At 54.1% G+C, this 23,683-nt stretch overlaps 1 protein-coding gene across 1 annotated transcript in view; it reads left to right on the top strand.

Annotated features, from left to right (window-relative positions):
* Window positions 1-23,683, top strand: part of CACNA1E (calcium voltage-gated channel subunit alpha1 E) — a 264,872-nt gene that overhangs the window by 43,581 nt on the left and 197,608 nt on the right. Inside the window, exons 4-5 of the mRNA XM_075936805.2 lie at window positions 20,556-20,661; window positions 21,224-21,363. Of these exons, the coding sequence (XP_075792920.2) occupies window positions 20,556-20,661; window positions 21,224-21,363 (246 nt within the window). The remainder of the gene's footprint in view (window positions 1-20,555; window positions 20,662-21,223; window positions 21,364-23,683) is intronic.

Genomic DNA, 23,683 nt, shown 5'->3' with positions numbered 1-23,683 from the left:
TGCAGTGAGGAGAAGGGTGACTGGGGTTACCCCAGCAGCCCCTCCCCCCCCCCCCGTGTGTCCAGGGCTGGGCACTGGCTCAGAGAACTCCCCTGCTTCTCACAGGGAGCTCCAGCACTGCACAAAATTCCTGGTACGGCTGCAGAGACCCCCCCTCCCTTAGCCAGCATCCCAGGCTCCACCCTGCTCTCAGCTCTTTGCCAACACAGGCCGTGAGCACCAGGGACAGCTCCCCACTGCCCGGCTTCCCCCCTCTCCAGGCGTGGGGTGGGCTGCAGTGGGATGTGGTTGATGGGCTGCTCTTTCCATAGCTTCCTCGGGCCAGACGGGAGCCAAGCTGGCTGCTTAGAGATGGCCCTACTCACCTTCTAACTCTGCCCTGCAGTGGCAAATTGCTTCTGCCATTGCTTCCCCCCCATATGCTACCTGGGTTGTTGGAGGGACTGAACGCTTCTGTGCTTACACAGAAAGGAGCTTGCCCTGGTACCCAGAGCAAATGCCCTTAGTCCACGGTGGGTAGACAGGCTATGCTAGGAAAGGAGGCTGGAGGGACCGGTTTTCATTTAAGAGCCTGAACAAAGCTATGCCAAGACATCAGTCATAGTAACACTGAGGTTCAGCAAAACTCCACAGTACATGCGCAGATGCTTTGCTGAAGCAGGGCCAGCCCCCCGGAGTGACATGATGACAGAGGTTAGGCCGTTGGCAGTGCGTGTGAGGCAGTTAAGGCAAATAAAAGGGCTTTTTGGTATTGGAGAAGCTGCTCGGGTCTATTAAATGCTTCAGATGCTTTATGGCGGGTTTAAATCTCACTCTCCTAACTACCCGGCAGCGTGTCGCTCCTCGCTGCAGTCTGGGCTGAGACATCTGAGCATCAAGAGAGCTCTGCAGCTCAGCCCAGGAGCATCCGTGCACATGTCTTCGGGGCCCTGGGTGCCGTTTGCTTAGGCGGAGAAGCCTCCTTTCCCAAAAGATGGCAAATTATTCGGACGCTTCGTTCTGTGAGGTGGAGGGAGGCGCTAATTATTTTGCTGCGGATGGCTAAAATCCCCAAGCGGGTCCCCTTGTCGGAGGTGCTGTACACACACATCTTAGAAAACCAGTCTCTGCCCTGTACAGCTTACCTTTAGAGTGATTTCCCACTGGACTGTGGACCCTCCCCAGGAATTTATAAAGCCATAGTTTAACTTATCGTTTCTTTTGCCAAAGCCAAGGCTCTATTCCCATTGCGCCGTTCTAATGAAACCATTGGCATCGTGGCCTCCTTCGGATCGCTTGTCCATTTAACCAATGGAACAAGCGGAGGTCTCCTCTTTCCAGGAAACTCATCTGCCTGAAAGCATTCGTGCTGTTCTTTACCACATGGCCTGGAGGCTTCTGCTGTCTCTTACACCGACGCGGTGTTTTGACCGTGACCGGGTACAAAGAATGCGTGTCTTGGGCAGAGCGGAATACGCACTGGGAATGAAAACTGAAATGCCGCTGGAGGCGAAGCGCCAACGCCGTGCCCAGTGCATCTTTTCAGTCTGCGAGCACAAGAATGTGATCCTTCTCTTTTAGACAGCACTGAGGGCCCCTCAGCAAGGTTGTGTGGTGGCGAAAGGTCTGAAATGAGAGGACAGTTTTTAATGTACTCCAGAGCTCAAAGTGCAATCATTTGGGGCAGGGTTAATCTTATTACAGAGTCGCCTAATGAGGGGGCATGGTAATTGCATACTATTATCAGATAATGCAAAATGCTTGTTATTTTCTCCTTGTAATTGTACACTGATACAATCAGTTAAAAGGGATAGTGCCTCGAACCAGTCCTAGAGACGCGAAATACTTGTGCGAGTATCTGCAAAGTCTAAAGCAAAGCCTGCGGTTTGAATCCCAGAATGGCCTCTAAGCTTGCAATGCAACTAGTCGATGGAGGTGAGTTTTAGATCTTGACCATAGTCAATGAGAAGGTAACTTGCCAAAGCTAGGAGGCCGGCTGTTTTCAGGGGTGCTGGTTATCACGAGGGCGACACAGAGGAAAACCAACTTGGATCAGGAGGGTGGGGGGAGGAGAGGTGCCTTCTTTATCCAAACCCAGTTGACTAGGTAATAGGGATAAAAATAACTGGGAACTGGTGATTCAGTCCTGTATATCTGCTGGGTAAATGTGTAATTATAACCAGCAGCCTCTTCACTTTTGCTTTTCAGTGTAAACAGGGATGATACATTAGAAGGAAGAAAGAGAAATGTGAGCGAATGGCGTTAATTTTCTTATGGGGGGGAGTGTGTGTGTGTCCAAGCCTCTCAAACCAGATTGATTAGCTTCAGGTGGAATTGCTCTCCCTCCGTCCCCCCTGCTTGCTAATGTGACAAATCCTAGGCAGCAGCCAGTTGCATTTGAGCTAGAGGATCATTCTGTTTCTTTTTTCTGAAGTCATCTTTAACATTCAAACGCCAATGGAATCACATCTGTTCAAACCAGAGCCCATCCCTGCCCCCCTTGGCTGCATTTGTCAGGGGAGCAGCTGTCAATGCCCAGGCCTCCTGTCTTGATTTCATTTGCCTGGCTGCCTGGAGAGCTCCAATTCGGTTAGTGTGAGATGGGAAGGAGCTTATCAATATCTGCTCAATTCATCTTCCATTAATCGGGCTTGACCACAACTAGAGCAACTCCCACCTTCAACAAAAAAAAAAGTGTAGTGGGGGAAGGGGGGAAAAGCCAGCAAAAGCCGGGCTGTGCTGATGGCTCCTTTTCCCAAGGACTGCCTCCTGTGTGCATCCTCATGAATGATGCATGGGCCATGCAGGCTTTCCTGGGATTACTTGGTGAATGCTGGCATGGAAAGCTATCGGGCTGAGCCGGAGATGCAGGCGTGCTACTGCAGAGGGTCAGCTGGGAAAGATCCAGGCATGTTATTTTTTAACCCCAGTGTTGGTACCGGGGGGTGTGATTCTGGAAGATGCCAAGAGCTCTGCTCCCAATCCAGTAAAGTGCTTGGACATGTGCTTAAACTTTATGTGGGTGCATTGCCCCACGGGCTCCAGCTAGGTCCTTTGGAAGGCTTGTGGCACAGGAAAGGGAGCTGTAGAAATCCCCTGCGTTTCCAGCCGTCTCTCTTCTGTCTCACTTCTCTGAAAGAGAGACCAAAGCGCTGGGTAGAAATAGGAGACTTTGTTCTCTGCTGTCTCCCCCTGTCCTAAGCTTGTCTGAACACCTGTGTGATAAATAGTGGGCACTTCCTCCTCAGTTGTTTTATCCCAAAAGAGAAACAGAGTGTGTGTGTGCGTGTGCGCAAAAGAGAAACAGAGTGTGTGTGTGTGTGTGTGCGCGTGCGCGCGCACATGCACGTGTGCGCAAAAGAGAAACAGTGTGTGTGTGCGCGTGTGTGCGCGCAAAAGAGAAAGTGTGTGTGTGTGTGTGTGTGTGTGTGTGTGTGTGTGTGTGTGGGCACTTCCTCCGCAGTTGTTTTATCCCAAGAGAGAAACAGAATCTGTGTGTGTGTTTCTGTCTTGATTAATTCAATACCCAGCAGAGGGCTTAGGGTCTTCTTGATGGTTGTATGTGACCCACTTTTAAAATTTATCCAGCCACACAGTAGGGACATAATAGTGTAGTTGATTAACCAATAAGCAAAAGCTCATAGGTTAATGCTATAGACTTCCCCTCTCACACAGCCACTTGCCAGTACATTTTTTAGCAGGCTGGCCAGCAGCCCGGCTCAGTCCTGGCTCGCACCGGGTCTGGGACCTACCCCCCCGTGGCTCTGCATTTAAAGTGTACCAGGAGCCTGGCAGGCAGGCAGCCCAGCTCAGTCCTGGCTCGCACCGGGTCTGGGACCTACCCCCACTGGGGCTCTGCATTTGAAGTGTGTTAGGGACCAGGCGGGAAGGCAGCCTGGCTCAGTTCCGGCTTGCGCCGGGTCTGGGATATCACGCCCCCCGCCCAGAGAGGGGCTGCTGCCACCCCACACTGCTGCTTCTGATACAGGGAAGCCGATCTGCGAGGGGAGCTGTTTTTTAAACGGGCTCTTCTTGTGGACCAGCTCCTGCCTGACACCCCACTCTGCTGCCTCTGATACAAAGACAGCAGCTCGGGGTGATGGGGGCTCCTCGGGAGTGGGGCCAGAACTCACTGGCTACCGGCCTCACCCCCGGGGACTATAGAATAGTCGAGTAACCAATAAGAATTCATGAGGTTAATCGATTATTCAATTAACCGATATTGAACATCCCTACCACGCAGAGGGGAGAAGGGTCTTCCATGGGTCTTGCAGCTGTCTCTTTTCTCCAACATCCCAAAAGCCTCTCTACCAGGGCTTCTCACTCTTGTTCTTTCTGACGCCCCTCAGCACGCTGTGAAAACTCCATGGCCCACCTGTGCATAATAGCTGGCTTTCCGCAGACAAAAGCCAAGGCCAGCATTAGGGGGTAGCAAGCGAGGTGATTGCCTGGGCCCCCGCGAAACTCCATTGCTCAGGCTTTGGCTTCACACCCAGGGCCCCGGCGAGTCTAATGCGGCCCGTTTGGCAGCCCCCCCAAAACCTCTCATGGGGGCTTCGGACCTCTGGGTGAGAACCACTGCTCTATAGAGCAGTCTCTTACCGCAAACCCCTCCCCGCAGGCCCTGTCCTACTCTGGGACACAATGGCCGAGAATTTCCACCTACTGTAATTTACAAGATCCAGTAACTCAACTCCAGCCCAGCTGTGTTTCTATTAGAACCGTCTTCCTAGCTAGGGGCAGAAAGTCCAGAGCTGAGTTTAGGACCCTGCAGCCCAGCTGTCCCTTCGCTAGACTGGAACCGGAATCAGTCGGTGGATTTTGTTGCGCAAGAGACATGCAGGGCTTGATTCTCTGCTCCCATCACTGATACAAGCTGAGGACGTGTCCCTGTGTGCTGGCAGCATTGGCACTGCCCACTGAAAACCAACCTAGCCAGAAAGGCGCCGCATAGAGACGCGTGCGATTGTTCAGGTGACAGCCGGCTGTGTTGATTGGGGTTGGTTACAACCTCAGAAGGGGCGAGGTAACCCTGCTCGACTCGGGAACTGTCTGCCGCTGGGCTGGGAGCAACGACTCTGTGGCAATGAGTGTGTGGCTCTCAATCCTTTTGCTTACCTGGCGGAGGTCGCACGGCTGCCCAAAGGCGCAGGGCTAAGCTGGTGTGTTGCTGGCCTCCTGACAACACTGCTCTCTCGCTCCCTTCTCTGTGATGCCCACTCGGAGGGCAGCTGTGTCAAAGGTTCCGGGGCAGGGGGGGTGTTGGGGCAATCGCTTCGCAGCCCTGCCCACCACGATCCCAGCTAGCAGCAGCCGTGTTCTCCACTGACTTGCATCCCGTGAGGCCCTCTGCCCCTTTTATGCCTGTTCGGCCGTCGCTTTGCACAGGTGTGCGCGGCAGTGGCGACTCTTCCCCCGAGTAGCGCCATTGTGTTACCCCATGAGGACTCTAGTAACGCCGTGACGATGACTTGGGGACAAGCTTCCTTGTTTCAGTGCCCAGCCAGGGCCATTGGTAGGAGCATCCATACTGCACCCTGTTAGTACCCGGTTCGGACCAGCCGCGGGGGACGACCGACTGCAGTTCCCTTGCTTATTACTGCATTGCCCTATTCGAGGTGATTAGGGTCCAGAGAGGAGCCTGTAGAAGGGCAGTAAAAGTTGTGCATGGACTTGTTTAAAAGAAAACAGTTAGTCCTGGGGATTTCCTACTGGCAGTAATTTAATCCATTGGCGTCTGCCTTGGGACGGTAGCATGGCCATGCTGCTGAGGAGAAACATTTTGAGCCTTCTGACATTGTTCTGCTTTTTCCTCCAGTGCTGCTTTCTTTGCCTTTCATTCATTAGATTTCCAGCCTGCTTTGGGAGTAGGTGTAATGGCAGGTCCATCTTTCTGACAGCTGGAGAGAGAGAGAGAGAGGCTGCATGTCAGATGGTGAATTTAAACAGAGGCAGCTGTTGTCATGGTGATGCCAAGTTGCATCCCATTTCTATGGCAACCAAAGTTAAAAAACTGATGTTAAGGCAGCAAATCATATGATGTGATTCTTTTTTGTTTAGGAGAGAGAGAGAGAGAGAGAGAGAGATTTGGGTCCCAGTTATGAAGGCAAAGCTGGGGAGAGGGGAGAGAGATTTGCATACAGATATGATTGTATAGATAACAGGTAAACAACCATATACATCTAACTTATTCATATGTGCATACATGTATAAATTACAGTGGCCAAATCCAAACCTTATGTAGTTGGAGGCCAGCAGTAGGGTTGTGCCCGCTTACACAAATCTGCATTTGGCCCTCCTTGTAGAGTTAGAGGGTGAACTTTCCGAATTGTCTACCATGCTTTTTAATGCTTCCAGATACGAAATCTGGTTCTCCTGTACCATAGACTGGCTGAAATCAGGAACTTAGCTAGTCTGTTAAAGCCAACTAAGTGGCACTGGCGTGAAAGGAGTAGAATTAGGTTCAAAAGGCTCAGTCCTCCAGGATGATGGAGGTCTCTTTGGCGCAAGACACCGATGGGAAGAGACAAGGAGGAGGGGGCAAGGCTGGTAGTGCACCATGTCTGTGCTCCCCCAATCGCTGGGGCTACTTTTGGCGCACTCTGCAATTCAGAGCCATCTCTAGGCCTTTCTAGCTTGCTTTGGCAGTAGGAGCCCTCTTGATGGCACAGCGCCTGTTGGGGATGGCTGGAGTGCAGCACGCCTCAGCCCTACCTCCTCCCTTGCTCTGACAGCCTCCCTTCACCGTCACTGTTCTGTCATGAATGGACCATATCAGGAATGTGGGCTTGGCCCATTGTTTGTATCTATTGTCACAGTCAAGGCATGGGCAGTCCTGCCTAGTGGGTAGAGCTGAGCCTAAGGGTCGCAGCTGGAGTTGGACACCAGGAACCAAAGCAAGGTGAAGGAGCAGGGTCTGGTACAGCAGGCAAGTTAGGAGCCGCCTCGTTGCCCAGACACCTTCCTAATGTTCCCACCCAGCTTAATAGCGTGCCTGGACCACTCAGGGGCTCCTGGAGCCCTGCCAGTCAAGTTGGGGGTGACACATCCTGTGGCGCATGGGCCCACAAAGCTCACAGCCCATCCAGCCCTGCGCAGCCGGTGGCAGTGTGAATGTGGCCGTCCCTTAGAGGCCAGTAGACCTCGCTCTGGCTCTGCAGCTCCTCCCTGTGAGGAGACATGAATCAAATGCACATAGCTCCCCCCCATGCATTATATAAATATTTGCCATAGAAGATATAGGCATCGGGTACTTCCAGGGTTCGTCCTGTTTGCGTTCCCAATGGCAGTCGGCGTGGTGGGTTCTAGGCTAGAGCCGTCGCTCTAGAAGAAGCCCAGTTTGCTTTCAAGCATTCAGCCAGACTTGAAGTGGACAGAGGCCACAGGATTGAGTGCATTTATGAGGCCATTCTGGAAACCCCAGTGCTCAGAGCACAGGCTAAAGACGAACTTCCCCAGACGCTGACGAAAGCCTCTTCGGTCTCTTGCGCCCCCTTTTCTTTCCCTGGCAGGGTCAGCGAAGCGGGGGCTTGGCGAAGCTCTGGGCTGAATTTGGGACAGCCCCCGCCCCCACTGTGTTTTGGGCTCTTTCATGCCAACGGGGCACCTTGCGGCGCCTCCCAAAGAAGGTGGAGACTGAGTTTCTTGGAAGCCTGGGAGTTGGTTCAAGAGTGCGGGGTTGAGGGATCATTGGTAAGGCAGTGTCGGAAGGAGACTTGACTTCCTGCCCTTTCAGCTGCTTTCTTTGACAACATGGGTTCCCAAACTGGGGGGGCCTGAAGAAATTCCAGAGGGGGCGCAAAGCGATCCCCCCCCCCCCCCCCATCAAATTTTGCTGCTCCGGTCAGTTCCTTTTTTTTTTCTCAACAAGTTTTGTTGCTATTTTTTTGGGGGGGGGAGGGTTTCTCAAAAATCAAAAAGGGGGCGTGATGCCGAAAAGTTTGGGAACCCCTGTTTTACAAGGCATAGGCTAGCATGGCTGCTTAGCTGTATCCCAGCTCCCTGGCCCATCCTCCTGTCAGCCTCTGTTCATTCCCGACGGCTGGAGGGGCGAGGGAGCTAGCATGAGCCCACTGCTGTCAGGTCCCTACGCCTCAGGCGCTGCGGGTGAATCAGTGGAGGCTCTTGCAGCCTCCAGCCGGGGAGTGATGTACGTCCCATCCAGCCACCTGGGCCTCTTCCATCAGCCTCCCGTCAGACTCCTCAATCCTCCTTCCGGGCTTGGATCTGGGCAGGCTTTCTGCACAAGCAGTAGGTGCTGGGTGAATCTGGTTTTCGCTCTGACCCCAGACAGACCTGTTCCCGATCTGGCGTCGGTGGAGACACTCGCTCCCTTGTGACCAGCCTCTGGTAGCATCTAGGCCGCTCCCCCGACGCACATACTCCTCAGCTGGCCACTTCTAGGAGAAAGCAACAAACTCCACTCGCCCTGCTGTTGCTCTGCTTAGCTCTTCCCCCACATGGTGACTGCAGAAAAGTTCTGCCTCCATCGCCCTGATGGAATTCAGTAGCTGAGGGGGGAAGAGGGCTCAGCCCTGCCACCCCACCCCACTGTGACAGATTTATGGCTCAAGCAAGACCAGGTCGGGACCTAGGGAGGTGCTCCCAAGACAGGGAAGAGCTGGGGCGGGGCAGAAGGGTGCCGAAGCCTGAGCCGATTGCTGCCTGGCGCGGTGACTCAGAACAAGTCAACACGGCTGCCACTGGTCTCTCGTCTCCTTCCCCAGCTTGATATTCACCAGGAAGGAAATTAACAACCGGCAGGTGTGCCACACGGCTGGAATTAGCTGAGTTGCTAAGGAAACAAGTCAACTTTTCAAGGGAGAGAGCATTGGATAAAGGAGATAAATCAATAAGAAAACCTATTTTTATCATGTCCCTAATGATCTTATCCAAAGAGTTAGAGGAAGGTAAAATGAGAGAGCTGGAGAGAGACAGGCTTTCATTACCAGGCTCAGAGGGAGGCAAGTCTTACGGTGCATGTTGGGTGGATAGGTATAATTAGACACCCAACATGGAAGGGAAGAAGGGGGAGAGAGAGAGGATGTCTTCTGGGGTCTCCCACTCTGAGCTGTGAGGATCATCACTTCCTTGGCAGACTGATTTTAATGTTTATTGGATCTCCTCTCCTTCTTTGCTAATTGTTTCCAACTCTGCTCTCTTGGAGAAGGCGGGTGGCAGAGGAATTTGGGGACTTTTAGGAAAATTGGGCAGTAAGTGGCCTAGGTCAGGATGTTTCACACAAAACGGAGAGACCCCAGGCCCCATTCTCTGAAGCTATGTCTAGACTCCGCTTTACGGGTCTTTTGAAAGTGAAAGTAGTTGGGATGCAGGATTTTTTTGGAGGAGCCCCCTCCCCTTTTCGAAAAACTGCGTACACCACATTTTTTAAGGAAGAGCGGTTTTTTGAAAAAGGCTTTTTTTTTTTCCCCGAACCTCCCTGCCCCCGGCATCCGGACTACTTTCACTTTCGAAAGAGAGATCAGAAGAAGATATGCAAATTCCCACAGAATTTGCATATCCTCTGTCGAAAATAAAGTGTAGTCTAGTCGTCCCCTGAGGTGCTGAGAGCCTGGAGTGGCCGCTGACGCCAGCCCTGCTGAGCTGTCGGGCGAAGGTATCATGCACCGTGTTCCTAACCTACTCGGCTTTGAACATGGAAACCACCCGGCTTTTGAAAGTCTTGGTCCTACTGACTCCCCGGATCAGAAGGAAGGAAGGTGGCTGGGCCGGCTTACTCGGGGATGCTTGTTCAGTGCCAGTGGCCCTGGAGGAAGGGGAGATGCCACGGCAGGAACACCCAACGCTGACCCGTTTGAGGGCTTGGTTGGTAACTTGTCCAAGCCCCCCACCTCCTTTGTAGAGAGTGGGGCTGAGCAAAGCAGCCCTTTCCGGCGTGGCGGCGTGGGGCCCGTGGAGGCCACAGATCCTTGCCTGCAGGGCTCAATGTCAGTGCGAATGCTTGCGCTTGCTGGAAGAGCCGCTCCCGGTTGGGCCGTCAGAGTGGGATCCCCAAAGGAGAGGGGTGTTGGCCTCATTTGGCTCCCTTTGAAGTCAAGAGAGACACTCCCTGTGACTTCAGCTGGGGAAGAATCCGGCCAACGCCGGGCTCTGGAAAGCGCCCACCCCCCGCCCGGTGTCTCTGGGCACCAGTTCTCTGTGTCATTCTACACACCCCTTCGCCCCCTGAGTGGAACGGGCTCAGCTTGGTGACCAAGATTAGAGGGCACTGCCCTACCAGCCCCTGCCCTGCTCCCTGTCCCACTCTCATGCCTCAGCCGCGGCGTTCACGTTTCCGTCTGGCTCCTGCGTCTCTCCAGGCAACCTGGTTTTTCCATCTGGATTTTTCCAGCCTGGGATAATCAGATTGAAAGATTGCAGGCAGGAGCGAGAGGCACTGAACGTCTGGCTCCGAAAGGCGGGGAGTGAGAGCAAGCACCACTTGGCAGGGTGAAAGGCGCCCCGCGGTGGGGAGAGAGACTCCCGTGCTGCCAGCCAGCCCTTTATTTCCCCATCTCGCCGAGTGGCTCTTGCACCTAGGGACCTGTCGCGCTCGCTGCAGCAGTGCTGCTAATGCGCTTGTTTGCTCGGAGCCGGTGCTAATTGCTCACAGGTTTTCAGGAAAATGGAGCAAAACACCCAAAACAGGCCAGTGGCTCCTGTCCAAATACTATTTCTCATGCAATCGCTGGAAGTTTGCTAGGGGACAAAGCAGCGTGCGGCCCTAACAGGAGCCTGGAAGGGAAACCACAGCTGGTATAAAGCCCCCGGGAAAACGTTTTGGTACCTGGCTGGTTACGGCTTGAGTGTTTCCATCACTTCCTGCAAGCGCAGGAAGTGCCCCTCCCTCCGCAAGGCAGATGTTCCGCCTGAGCTCAGGACAGGCTCTGCGGGAGGGATGCTGCCACCAGGGATGTCTCTATCACTTTTCATCTGAGGATGGAGGACATGCCCCAGCACTCAGCCCCCCCCTGCCCAAGCCAGCACCCTGCCTCTGGCAGAGCCCCTGTTTAGGAGACCCGCTCCCCTCCACGGCACCCAACCGGGTAGTGCAGCATGCGGCAGACCCCTGCCTGACTGCTGGGAGCCCAGGATACGCTCTGGAGCAAAGTTTGTGATTCATGCTGCCATGGAGCGGGTACCAGGGTGTGGCTTTGTGGCCGTGAATTCCTGTGCTCCACACGGTGATATTAAACGATCGGCCATGCATTCCACTGAGTGGCCTGTCTCATTCCTCCTCTGACCCCTGCTGGCTCCTCTCCGGAGCAGGAGGCAGCAATCCGAGTTTTTGCCCTCGCTCCCCTCGGCGAGGTCGCTGGAGACGCGGACTGAAAGCCGGTCTTTGCTCACCCTTGCCACGGAGCAGCAGAAGTGGAGGGATGTGCCCTGAAAATTGCTCAGGTCTTAGACCACCTCCAGAGGGTCAGGTATCGCTGGCCCTCCAAAGCCCTCAGCCAAGGTTAGTCCTGGCTCCACATGTGCATGCCAGCTCCTGGGTAGAAGAGCAGCCGGCTGATGCTGAATTAACACGGGTGAGAATGGGGCGCATGTGGGAGCAAGAGCAAAGTGCTTTCAAGCAAAGTGCTTCTGCAGTCTCACCCACCCACCTGGAGCATCTGGCCTCATGGGAAGTTGGTTTGCAGCTTACAAGCCCTTTTGGACTTCTCAGAACTACAGGATGCCCTGTGAGATGTGTGTCCTGGGGTGGGACAGAGCTGTCTACGGGGACAGGCATGATTGCAATCTCCTGGCTTGAGCAGGTGTGTCTAGGAACGAAGCGTCAGGCCGTGAAAAAGCTCCAGCTGGCGTAAAGCAGAGCAGCCCGCCTGCTTCGTCCCACAAGGCGTTCTGGGGCACAGCTTTCTGGGTGGGCTCACTGCAGAATGGGAGCCCAGTCCAAGGTCTGTCTGGCCTGCTGCTCAAAGCTGCCTGCGGGCCTGCGTCTCTTCCTCGTCACAACCGCCCCAAGCCAGCAGCTTCAGGGGAGCCAGGGCACCGGTCACTGGCAGGTTCTGAGTGCGAGAGGCAGAATATACTCGGGAGACGGGCCTGAGTGGTGGAACTCGAGTCCAGGACGGCTGCCAAGGGAACAGGCCTCGCCCCTCTCGGCGCTCAATGCAGACACCGCTTCTGCTCAGCTTTAAGCCAGATTTCTCCCCCATCTCTCCCCTTCACCAATCAAACTATGGGTGGGGGAAAGGAAAACAGAGCGAGACTGTTGCTTCTGACTTGAAATCCTTGGGGGGCGTCTGGCTTCTGTGGGGAGGGAGTGCGACAAGGTCGGTGCCGAGAGAGAACTGGTGGCCATGAGTCGTTTGGTCTCAGCAGGACCCCTCGCCAGCGTGTGTGTGTTCAGATCACAGAGTCACCCCCTGCCGGGACGGTTCGTGCTCACCAGCCCAGGGGGCACAGGCTGGCACTGAGGTGGATTGGCAGGGGAGGCAGTGTGGGGGGCACAAAAGTGCATGACTGAGGGGGAGGGTCCTTGCCTAGCAGGAGGGGTGGCAAGGTCAGGGGCTGGGGGAGAGCCATGGCCCAGGGTGGCTACACAGCACGTGCCGGTAGCTAGACAGTGCATGGCAGGGCCAGAGGGCGAGGAGCTGGAGGGGAGGAGATGGCCGGCGCTCTGGTTTAACACACCATCCCTCCCTGTCAGGACTAGGGCGGGAGTTTTGCTGTAACTCAAGTGGCGCACACTTGGCAGAAGTCCCTGGCTGCTCCCTTCCTGCCGTGCAGCGCTCCAGCCAGCCAGCTCCAACGCAGACATACGGGCCGGCACTTGTGGCTCCCCGGAGCTCCCTGATAGCCCCTCCCTGCTGGGTTCATCCCAGGGGAGCAGCTCAGCCTCTCCTCTGTGCAAAGTGCTGAGCCTAACGGAACTCAGCTGGGCCTAATTAGTGCTCTGAGCTAATGCTGAACCCTAATTGCTAGACAGCTGCCTGGCTCAGTGGGTCCCCTGGGCACATCCCTGCCTCGCAGGGCAAGGCACCACCAGACCTCTCTAGCCTGCCCCACCATGCTCCTGTAACGCCAACAAGCAGAAACAAATCGGGTACCTCTGGGCTGTGTCTAGACTGCACCCCTTTTCCGTAAAAGGGATGCAGATTAGACACAGCGCAATTGCAAATGAAGCGGGGATTTAAATCTCCCCCGCTTTATTTGCATGAAAATGGCTGCCGAGTTTTTCAGGCTCGGGGCTTTGCCAGCAAAAGCGCCAGTCTAGACGGGGATCTTTCGGAAAATAAAGCCTTTTCCGAAAGATCCCTTATTCCTGATTTCTAGGAAGGGGAGGGAGAGGAGGGCGCGGATGTCAAGGTGCCTCCTCCCCCACCCTGTGTCCTAACTCCACAGAGCAGTGTGGGGGGCACAGCAGGACTTGGGAGGGAGTTTGCTGGCTGCTTTAGGGAGTGGTGCAGGGCCAGGACAGGGGCGAGCCTGCCTTAGCCTCACTGCATCACCACCCAGGGGCCACCTGAGGTCAGCAGGGCCAGCTGGTGCCCACATCCCGAAACCCTACCCCAGTCATGAACCCCCCCTCACCCCAAGTCCCTGCCCCCAGCCCCAAGCACCCCTGCATCCAAACGCCTTCCCAGAGCCTACACCTAGAAACCTCTCCAGCACCCCAGCTGCCTGCCTCAGGCTCAGCTCAGAGCCCCTCTCAAACTCCAGATCCCTTAATCCAAGACCAGAGCCTGCGCCCCAACCCTCAGCCCCCGCCTGGTGAAAGTGAGGGAGGATGGAGCGAGCAGGGGCGGGGCCTGGGAGAAGGGGCACAAAGGAGGCGGGGCCAGGGTATTTGGGTTCGAGGCAGATCTTGGATTGCACTTACATTCAAAAGGCGATCTCCTGCTTAGAACGGTTGGAGACCGAGAATTAAAAGCCAGCTGGCTCTCAGCCACGGCTGGAAAGCAAACTCATTCGGTCGTTCTGGAGTGGTCTCAGTGCCGCTGCGTGGGACAGCGCCCCACCCCCAGCAAGGGGCTGGGTTATGCTCCCAGCCTGTCCCAAGACCCAGAATTCACCCAGTTTCTTTCACAGGAAAGTTCAGGTCCAAATTGAAAGGAGGCACCAGTGGAGAAACAGCCACTCCTGTTCCCTTTGCCCGGGATTGTTATTCCCATTGCACCGCGGATACAAAACATCGGTGCAGTGGTGGACGCCTCCTCTTGAATGCCGGGTGGAAAACACAGGAGCCTGGCATTTGATTCAGTCACCTGCAGGGGGAAAGAGGCATCTGTTCTCCTCAGTAGCTCACGGTTCTTGAAACACGACTCTCCATCCTGAAACGGTGGTGTCTCTACCGCCTCCTGGCCCCAGGGGAGCAGGGGCTAGGAAGCATCACATGCCTCCTCATGTTTAACAATGACAATTGTTTGTCCTTTTACTGCAAAGACGTGTGAAAAATCGATGGCCATGGAGAAGGATTTGGTCGTCTTTACACTCGTAAGTGCTTTGCTGTGGCTCTACTGGGCAGCAGGCCAGAAGAGAGGAAGGAATTATTGATGTTTCCACCTTCTGTAACAGAACCGCCTTGAGATCAAGGTGCCAAGAGCGAGGCTTTGTGCTCTCTTCTAAATACAAAGGCCCCTCTGTTATTCCTCCCTTCCCCAATCATAGAACACTAGAACTGGAAGGGACTTTGAGAGATCATCGAGTCCAGCCCCTGTCCTCATGGCAGGACCAAACACAGTCTGTATCATCCCTGATAGATGTCTGTCCAACCTGCTCTTGAATATCTCCAGTGATGGAGATTCCACAACCCCCATAGGCAATTTATTCCAGTGTTTAACCACTCTAACGGGCAGGAAGTTTTTCCTAGTGTCCAACCTAAACCTCCCTTGCCTCAGTTTAAGCCCATTGCTTCTTGTCCTATCATCAGAGACCAAGGAGAACAATTTCCCCCCTACTCCTTGTGACACCCTTTTAGATACCTGAAAACTGCTATCTGTTCCCTCTGTCTTCTCTTTTCCAAACTATACAAGCCTAGTTCCTTCAGCCTTGCCTCAAAGCTCATGTTCTCTAGACCTTTAATCATTTTTGTTGCTCTTCTCTGGACCCTCTCCAATTTCTCCACATCTTTCTTGAAATGTGGTGCCCAGAACTGGACACAGTACTCCAGCTGAGGCCTAACTAGTGCAGAGTAGAGCGGAAGAATGACTTCTCGTGTCTTGCTCACAACACTCCTGTTAATGCCTCCCAGAATCACGTTTGCCTTTTTTTGCAACAGCATCACACTGTTGACTCATATTCAGCTTGTGGTCCACTATGACCCCTAGATCCCTTTCTGCCGTACTCCTTCCTAGACAGTCACTTCCCATTCTGTATGTGTGAAACTGATTGTTCCTTCTTAAGTGGAGCACTTGGCATTTGTCCTTATTAAACTTCATCCTATTTACCTCAGACCATTTCTCCAGTTTGTCCAGATCATTTTGAATTATGACCCTATCCTCCAAAGCAGTTGCAACCCCTCCCAGCTTAGTATCATCTGCAAACTTAATAAGCGTACTCTCTATGCCATCATCTAAATCATTGATGAAGCTATTAAACAGACCCAGTCCCAAAACAGACCCCTGCTGAACCCCACTTGTTATGCCCTTCCAGCATGATTGTGAACCGTTAACTACTCTCTGAGAATGGTTATCCAGCCAGTTATGCAACCACCTTATAGTAGCCCCATGTAAGTTGTATTTGCCTAGTTTATTGATAAGAAGGTCATGCGAGACTGTATCAAATTCCTTACTAAAGTCTAGGTATACCACGTCCACCGCTTCTCCCTTATCCACAAGACTCTTTATCCTATCAAAGAAAGCCATCAGATTGGTTTGGCATGATTTGTTCTTTACAAATCCATGCTGGCTGTTACCTATCACTGTATTTTCTTCCAGATGTTTGCAGATGAATTCCTTAATTACCTGCTCCATTATCTTTCCTGGCACAGAAGTTAAACTGACTGGTCTGTAGTTTCCTGGGTTGTTCTTATTTCCCTTTTTACAGACGGGCACTAGATTTGCCCTTTTCCAGTCTTCTGAAATCTCTCCCGTCTTCCATGATTTTTCAAAGATGATAGCTAAAGGCTCAGATGCCTCCTCTATCAGCTCCTTGAGTATTCTAGGATGCATTTCATCAGGCCCTGGTGACTTGCAGAAATCTAACTTTTCTACGTAATTTTTAACTTGTTCTTTTTTACTTTAACTTCTAAACCTGCCCCATTCCCACTAGCATTCACTATGTTAGGCATTCCTTCATCAGCAGACTTCTTGGTGAAGACCAAAACAAAGAAGTCATTAAGCACCACTGCCATTTCAAGTTTCTTGTTATTGTTTCTCTCTTCTCACTGAGCAATGGGCCTACCCTGTCCTTGATCTTCCTCTTGCTTCTAATATATTTATGGAATGTCTTCTTGTTTCCCTTTATTATCTCTAGCTAGATTGAGCTCATTTTGTGCCTTTGTCTTTCCAATCGTGCCCCTGCATGCATGTGTTGTTTGCTTATATTCATTCTTTGTAATTTGACCTAGTTTCCACTTTTTATAGGACTCCTTTTTGATTTTTAGATCATGCAAGATCTCCTGGTTAATCCAAGGTGGTCTTTTGTCATACTTTCTATCTTTCCTACACAATGGAATAGTTTGCTTTTGGGCCCTTAATAATGTCCCTTTGAAAAACTGCCAACTCTCTTCAGTTGTTTTTCCTCTTAGTTTTGCTTCCCATTGGACCCCACCTACCAGCTCTCTGAGTTTACTAAAATCTGCCTTCCTGAAATCCATTGTCTCTAGTTTGCTGTTCTCCTTTCTACCATTCCTTAGTATCATGAACTCTATGATTTCATGATCACTTCCACCTAAATTGCCTTCCACTTTCAAGTTTTCAACCAGTTCCTCCCTATTTGTTAAAATCAAATCTAGAACAGCTTTTCCCCTAGTAGCAATAAAGAGACTGTTAATATCTAGGTGATTTGTAGGAGGCTCAATTTAATTGGAAGGGCGGAAATCTAATAATCAGTTGCCATGTGTATGCTGTATCACCTCTCTCTGACAAGCACCCTCGCTGCTTTTGTAGGAATACATATCAGCTTGGACCCTGCAGTCAGCTCGCTGCATCTGGGCGAGTCCCCTGTGCAGTGATTAATCCAGATTTTTCAGACAGACCAGTGGTATTGGGCGCCTCCATTTCAGGGTGTCCAACTTGAGTGTTTAAAGGGCCCAAATTGTCACCCACCTTCTGCGATTCTGGCTTTGCCAAAGCATTTCTAGCGGACACCTGCACATGAGAGCATTGATCTTAAGTCTTCTCCGGGTGCACCCTCGCAGTGCTTGGGATCTAGATGTTGGACTCCTGGCTGAAGACGCATTGACAGTAGAGTGTCATCTTCAGGGCAGGGAGTGTCCATGTCCCATGTCCGTCCAGCACACTGGGCCCCATCTCCTGACCGGGGGTTGTCATGGAATAGATATTGGATGGGGAGACTGCTTTGGAAGGCCCACAGTTCTGGGTCTATGTGCAGCTCAGCTCCTCCAGGTCAGGCCTGGGGAGAGTCATGGAGAGCGGCTCAGGTTCATGCTGCTGAAATGTGGCGGTTAAAATCCATGTGCCCATGGGATTGGTGTGCCAGGCCCCCGGCTTTTGGAAAGGGAGCGGTGCACTGACGTGCTCTGGGAAGTCCTGACTCTGTGCTTGTGTCTGGCCTAAACAGGGCAGGAAGGAGGGGGAGAGCTCTGAGATCAGAGTCTAGCAGCCCTATCTCTTTGGGTCCAGGCGGGCCAGATGGAACAGACCCCAGGGAATCCGAAGTAGCATCCAGAACCCTGCCCATTAATAGCCTGAAAGTCTCCCCCCCCCAAAAGTTTTACAGTTGATCCTGCCCACGCTGCCAGGCAGGGAAGGGAGCACAGCGGCAGGTAACATTAATAACAATAATCCTATTAATACTTGGTCCCTACAATAGTGCATTTCCAGCCCCAAAGCTCCCCCTTGGCCCTCCTCCAGCAATAATGGAGCTGCCACATAATGGCAGGAGGTGACAGAGCAGCCTTTTCAGAAGCCCACGTGAAGTGCCTGTTGCACAGCCTGACCTCCGCCTCGCAAAGGGCCTCCTGCGTAACGCTTACCCCCCCAGCCCAGGAGAATTACAGCTGCAGTGGGGCTGGCAAAACCCAGCGCGGGCTCTTCTAGCATGTGCCCAGAGCGGCCCAGCAGCGGTGAGCTCTGCGGACGCCAAGCAGCAGCGTTGTGGATTTTCCCTGGGAGTATGAAAGTGCTTGTGGGGAATCAGGCGAGGGGGCTGGCCAGGTTGGCAGGGAGCAGGGGCGAGCTGGGCTCGTGATCCCTGTGAGTGTGGCGACTGCCAAATCTTCAGAGCGTCTCAAGACGGCTCCCCATCAGCCTCACCCTGCCCCCATGAAAATCCACAGCGAAACTCCCCTCAAGCCGACAATCCCACCCTCGGGTCCAGAGTCTGCTGCTCTCTGAGGGACACCTCATATGCTCGCTAAGGCCCTGGGGTGTGCTGGAGCTGTGAGGGACTCCTCATAACACCCCCTAAGGCCCTGGGGTGTGCTGGGGCTGTGAGGGACTCCTCATAACACCCCCTAAGGCCCTGGGGTGTGCTGGGGCTGTGAGGGACTCCCCATAACACCCCCTAAAGCCCTGGGGTGTGCTGGAGCTGTAAGGGACTCCCCATAACACCCCCTAAGGCCCTGGAGTGTGCTGGGGCTGTGAGGGACTCCTCATAACACCCCCTAAGGCCCTGCGGTGTGCTGGAGCTGTGAGGGACTCCTCATAACACCCCCTAAGGCCCTGGAGTGTGCTGGGGCTGTGAGAGACTCCTCATAACACCCCCTAAGGCCCTGCGGTGTGCTGGAGCTGTGAGGGACTCCTCATAACACCCCCTAAGGCCCTGCGGTGTGCTGGAGCTGTGAGGGACTCCTCATAACACCCCCTAAGGCCCTGGGGTGTGCTGGAGCTGTGAGGGACTCCTCATAACACTCCCTAAGGCCCTGGGGTGTGCTGGAGCTGTGAGGGACTCCTCATAACACCCCCTATGGCCCTGCGGTGTGCTGGAGCTGTGAGGGACTCCTCATAACACCCCCTAAGGCCCTGGGGTGTGCTGGAGCTGTGAGGGACTCCTCATAACACCCCCTAAGGCCCTGGGGTGTGCTGGAGCTGTGAGGGACTCCTCATAACACCCCCTAAGGCCCTGGGGTGTGCTGGCGCTGTGAGGGACTCCCCATAACACCCCCTAAGGCCCTGGGGTGTGCTGGAGCTATGAGTGACTCCCCGCTGCCCAGTGGCTGTCTCGTGGAAATTCTCCTCACGTAATCTCTTTGACCCAGCTAAGATAATTTCAGCCTTGCAGCAGTTTTGGTTTCCCCTTCCTTATTAAGTGCTGGCAGAGTGCACAGTGCCGGGCTGGGTGATACGCTATCATCGAGCGAGCCCCTGGCCTGCTGAGCCAGTTCCAAGCCAGCCAGTATCGCCTTTGCCCGCGCCCTGGTGCCTAATTCCCGTCTGAGAGGCCGGAGAGGGGGCAATGCAGGAATGGGCATGGTTTGGCCCAGGGCTCCCTCAGAGCTCCTGGGTTCCAACACCCCCCGTCATATCCAACTGGCCACTCAGGCGAAATCTCTGCCAACTGTAGGGAGAGCCTCACTTATGGCTCTGACCAAGGCAGACACGGCCCTGTGTCCTGGCCTGAAACCAGACTGAAATCTGTGGAATGGGAACGTCTAGTGTTTCTCTGCCTTGGGCCATCACCAAAACCGGCCACGTATGAACTGGCCTGTAATTCCCAAGCACGGTGGGGCTGAGTGGGGCTTTCGTGAATGCGGGTGACCAGTGTTAAATTCCATGCTGGGAGCTGCCAGCATGTTCTATTATTGGCTAGAGAGGCCCCATGGAAATTGCAGTTGGGGGGGAGGGGCTACCTGAGGATTGCAGGTAGGTCTGGGTGTGAGTGTGTGAGGCCACAAGGGATATTCGAAGAGCTGGGCTTTCTCCAGCTTCTCAGCAGAACTTGGTGACGGGGGGTTGGCTGGGTGGGGCCTTTATAGAGAAGATCAAGTCCTTCCCTGCTGATGGGCACATGTTGCATTTGTCTTTTGCAGTCTGACCTGGTTGGGCCACCTGGCTCTTCATGAACAGGGCGGGTGGGCATTTTTTTCTTATTCATCATTGGAAGTGTATCCTGGCCCCACAGTCCCGAGTTCAAAACTACCTCCCTCCGATGGCTGAGGACTCACTTTGGGAGCCCAGTCCCTTGTGTTGCACACTGTGGCGCCGACTTCCTTCCACCGCCACTTTTGGCTCTGTAGTTACTGGGTGGAGGAGGAGGTGGGTCTCCCTCAGTCCTTGGCAAGAAGCTGCCGAGGGGCTTGTGTCCTTGGGTCTCTTCTCATCACTGGCTTTATTTCCAAGCAGCTGAATCTGTAGGTCTCACCCCGCTGGTATGGAGCGGGGGGAAATGGAAGGTTAGCTACCATGCGGTGCGGGGTGGGTGCAGGTGAGGAAGGAAGGGAGTGTGCAGATGAGACTTTTTCCATCTCTGTTATGTCGTGTCTGCTCCTTAACTGTCCCCTCCACGCCCTTCGAATACATGATCCTGGCCACGATCATTGCAAACTGCATCGTCCTGGCGCTGGAGCAGCACCTCCCCGAGGATGACAAGACGCCCATGTCCCGACGACTAGTAAGTGCCTTTCTCTTGTGCCTTCCTTCTCTCCCAGAAGCGGCTGCCGCTTTCTCTCGGCGCGGGTGTTAGCTGGTAGAAAGCCCGATAGCGAACACTGTTGCCTCTGGAGCTTGCAACTCCTTGGGAGACTGGAGGCATGATCGCCTTTCTGATTGGGGGGACCCCGAGTGCTTCTGGACTGGAGCTTTCCTCTGGGCTCTTCATGCTTCTGAAAGACTTTCCCAGCTGTTGGAGGGTCTGGGGTGGGAAGGTTTGCCATCTTGGGTGGGGGGCAGGGATAGCCACTATTAATGGGGCATCAGCTAGAAAGAGGGGGAGGGAGGGACCTGGGCAACAGAGATGTGGCCTGAGCCCTGAAGTTCATCAGTCAAGGGTCTTGTGGGGCCTCCCAGGGTGCCGAGAGCACAGCAGGCAGAACGAGGCCCCGTGCGGAGGAGTGAGCATGGCGGAGCAGCCAAACTCCAGTGCGGTGTTACATAAAAAGGTGCTAAGCAGCTCTCCCCTCGGGATGTTTGCTGCATCTCCCTCTCTCACCAATCTCCTTCGTCCCTTCCCACAGGAGAAGACAGAGCCTTACTTCATTGGGATCTTTTGCTTTGAAGCGGGGATTAAAATAGTTGCTCTGGGATTTGTTTTCCACAAGGGCTCATACCTCCGGAATGGCTGGAATGTCATGGACTTCATCGTGGTCCTCAGTGGGTAAGTTCACCTCGGGGCGTGAAGTGGCGTGATCACACCAAAGGAGCAGGGCTCCTTAGCGTCCCTCGGGCGATCCTTCTTGGACAGGGACCTTTGGCAGCCGAGCGTGTGGAAACGGTGTCTGCGGAGGCTGGGGATTCAAACCCCATTCAGACTGCAGCTCTCTCCCTTTGTACGGGTGCGCTGATTGACATGTCGCCAGCCCATGAAACGGAGCCAGTTCAGTACGGCTGCTGTTGTCTGTGGGTCTCACTGGCCGTGGTTAATAATAACTAACCAAAGCGCATCAGTAAGAAAGCCCAGCATGTCCCCTGTCTTATTGCATCCCCCTATGCTGCAGGTTAGAGAACTGAGTCACTGAGGCGAAGTGAGTTGCTTGAGGTCTATCGCCTAATGAGAAACCGAGCTAGGAGCACGACTCTAAGGAGTTGTCATGCTTGCTGCGGAGGTTGATGCTAAGGGCAAGGCGTGAAGAAGAAGGGCTGGAGCATTGTTGTTCAAGTTGGCGGTTCCTTGCCACGTGGGCAGGATTTGGAGTTGGGGTAAAACAAAGCTACGGGTGGCACTGGCTGCCTAGGCATCACCCAGGACTGCAGCTGCCCGTCTCCTGGCAACAAAAATGCCGATGTGCCGGGATTCCACATTGTATTGAGAGGGCTCCATGTTGGGACCATGCATGCAGGGAGCGTTGTTGCGTGGCTGGCTGTGAAAGCCAACGAGGCAGCAGGGACGAAAGGCAAGTCCACGGAAGGCCTCGGTGTCACCGGGGGTCCGTGGTCACGAGGCAATGCAATCGCTCACTGCTCCGAGCCCACCAGGCTGGGTGCATTACATGGACCCCTGCTTTGCTGGGAGGGAGACAAAGGGGGTCTTGCCACAGGTACAGTGATGGGCCGTTTTGATTGGTGGCTGGCATCACCGGGTCTGCTATTTAGAACTGGCTGTTGGGTGGAAGAAGCGGGCCTGACTCCGCACATCTCTTCGGGTGTGCCGTGGGATCCCGTGGTAGAGTGGGCCAGGCCACGCCAGGTGGGATGCGACGCACAGGCATGAGGGGTGGTCGCCGGGGCCTGAGTGTGGGGAGGCTCCAGCTGGAGACGGTCTCGTGGGCTTGTCTTTGGTGTCCCTTTCTGCGTGGCTTGGCCATCCTGCCGTTGGGGCTGCCCCTCTGACTCGGCTCTCCACCCATTCTTGTGCCTGTCGCGTGGTGCTCAGCGGCTGGCCCGGCGGCCATTTCCCTCAGGAGCCTGCTCTGAGCCTGCTCTCGCTAGCACCCGAGCGAAGGCAGCGATCGCCTCCTCAGTGGGTTGGGCTGACTCGGGTTGCCGTGACCCAGTGGAATCCCATTGGCAGACGGCGCCATGCCGGGTCCGTCTCCAGGGCTACCTGAAGCAGCTAGCTCGCCTCTGGGCTGCACAGACAAAAAATGCTCACGCTGCGCAGGGCTGTGTCGGGGGAGCAGTGGGTGCGCGGGTGGGGGGTATTCCTCCTCTTTCTCCTTAGCAATGTTTGCAGCTCCCTCCTCTACCCCCAGTGATGGCCCTGGCTTTGGCTCTCTGCCCCAGGGACTGGTGCATACACGGGCTGTAGACTTACACTGGGGCAAGCAAAGAGCTGGCCCGCTGTGCTGAGCCTGCAGACACCGCAGGGCGGCTGATGTCCCAGAGAAACACCATTCACCTAGGCCCCCCATCCTCCCGGGGGTGCAGTGGATAATCCCTTCTCTTTTTTCCAGGAGGAGGTTGCATCCTTGATAGCCCCTGAGAAGCAGGAGAACCCCTGCGACTGGGCTGGCATGTGTCACAGCTGGGTGGGGCGTTTGCAGGACTGTCCCCCCCTCTCCAGGCTCCTGGGCTGCGTCTAGACTGGCATGATTTTGCGGAAGTACTTTTAACGGAAAAGTTTTTCCGTTAAAAGTATTTCCGCAAAAGTGCGTCTAGATTGGCACGGATGCTTTTGCGCAAAAAGTGCTTTTGCACAAAAGAATCCGTGCCCAGTATAGACGCGCTTTTGCGCAAGAAAGCTCCATTGGCCATTTTAGCCATCGGGCTTTCTTGCGCAAAAATTAAGGTGCCTGTCTACACTGGCCCTCTTGCGCAAGTATTCTTCCGCAAGAGGGTTTTTTCCCGAGCGGGATTGTGAAAGTCTTTGTGCAAGACGCACTGATTTTGTACATTACAAAGTCAGTGCTCTTGCGCAAATTCAAGCAGCCAGTGGAGACAGCTGGCAAGATTTTGCACAAAAGCGTCTGCTTTTGCGCAAAATCTTTCCAGTCTAGATGCACCCCTGGAGTAGAGTTGCCAGATGGTTTAACAAAAAT

The sequence above is a fragment of the Pelodiscus sinensis genome, chromosome 9 (assembly GCF_052426305.1).
Source record: "Pelodiscus sinensis isolate ZL-2025 chromosome 9, ASM5242630v1, whole genome shotgun sequence".
In the NCBI taxonomy this organism is placed as follows: Eukaryota; Metazoa; Chordata; order Testudines; family Trionychidae; genus Pelodiscus; species Pelodiscus sinensis.
This window is presented reverse-complemented; position numbering and strand designations above follow the sequence as displayed.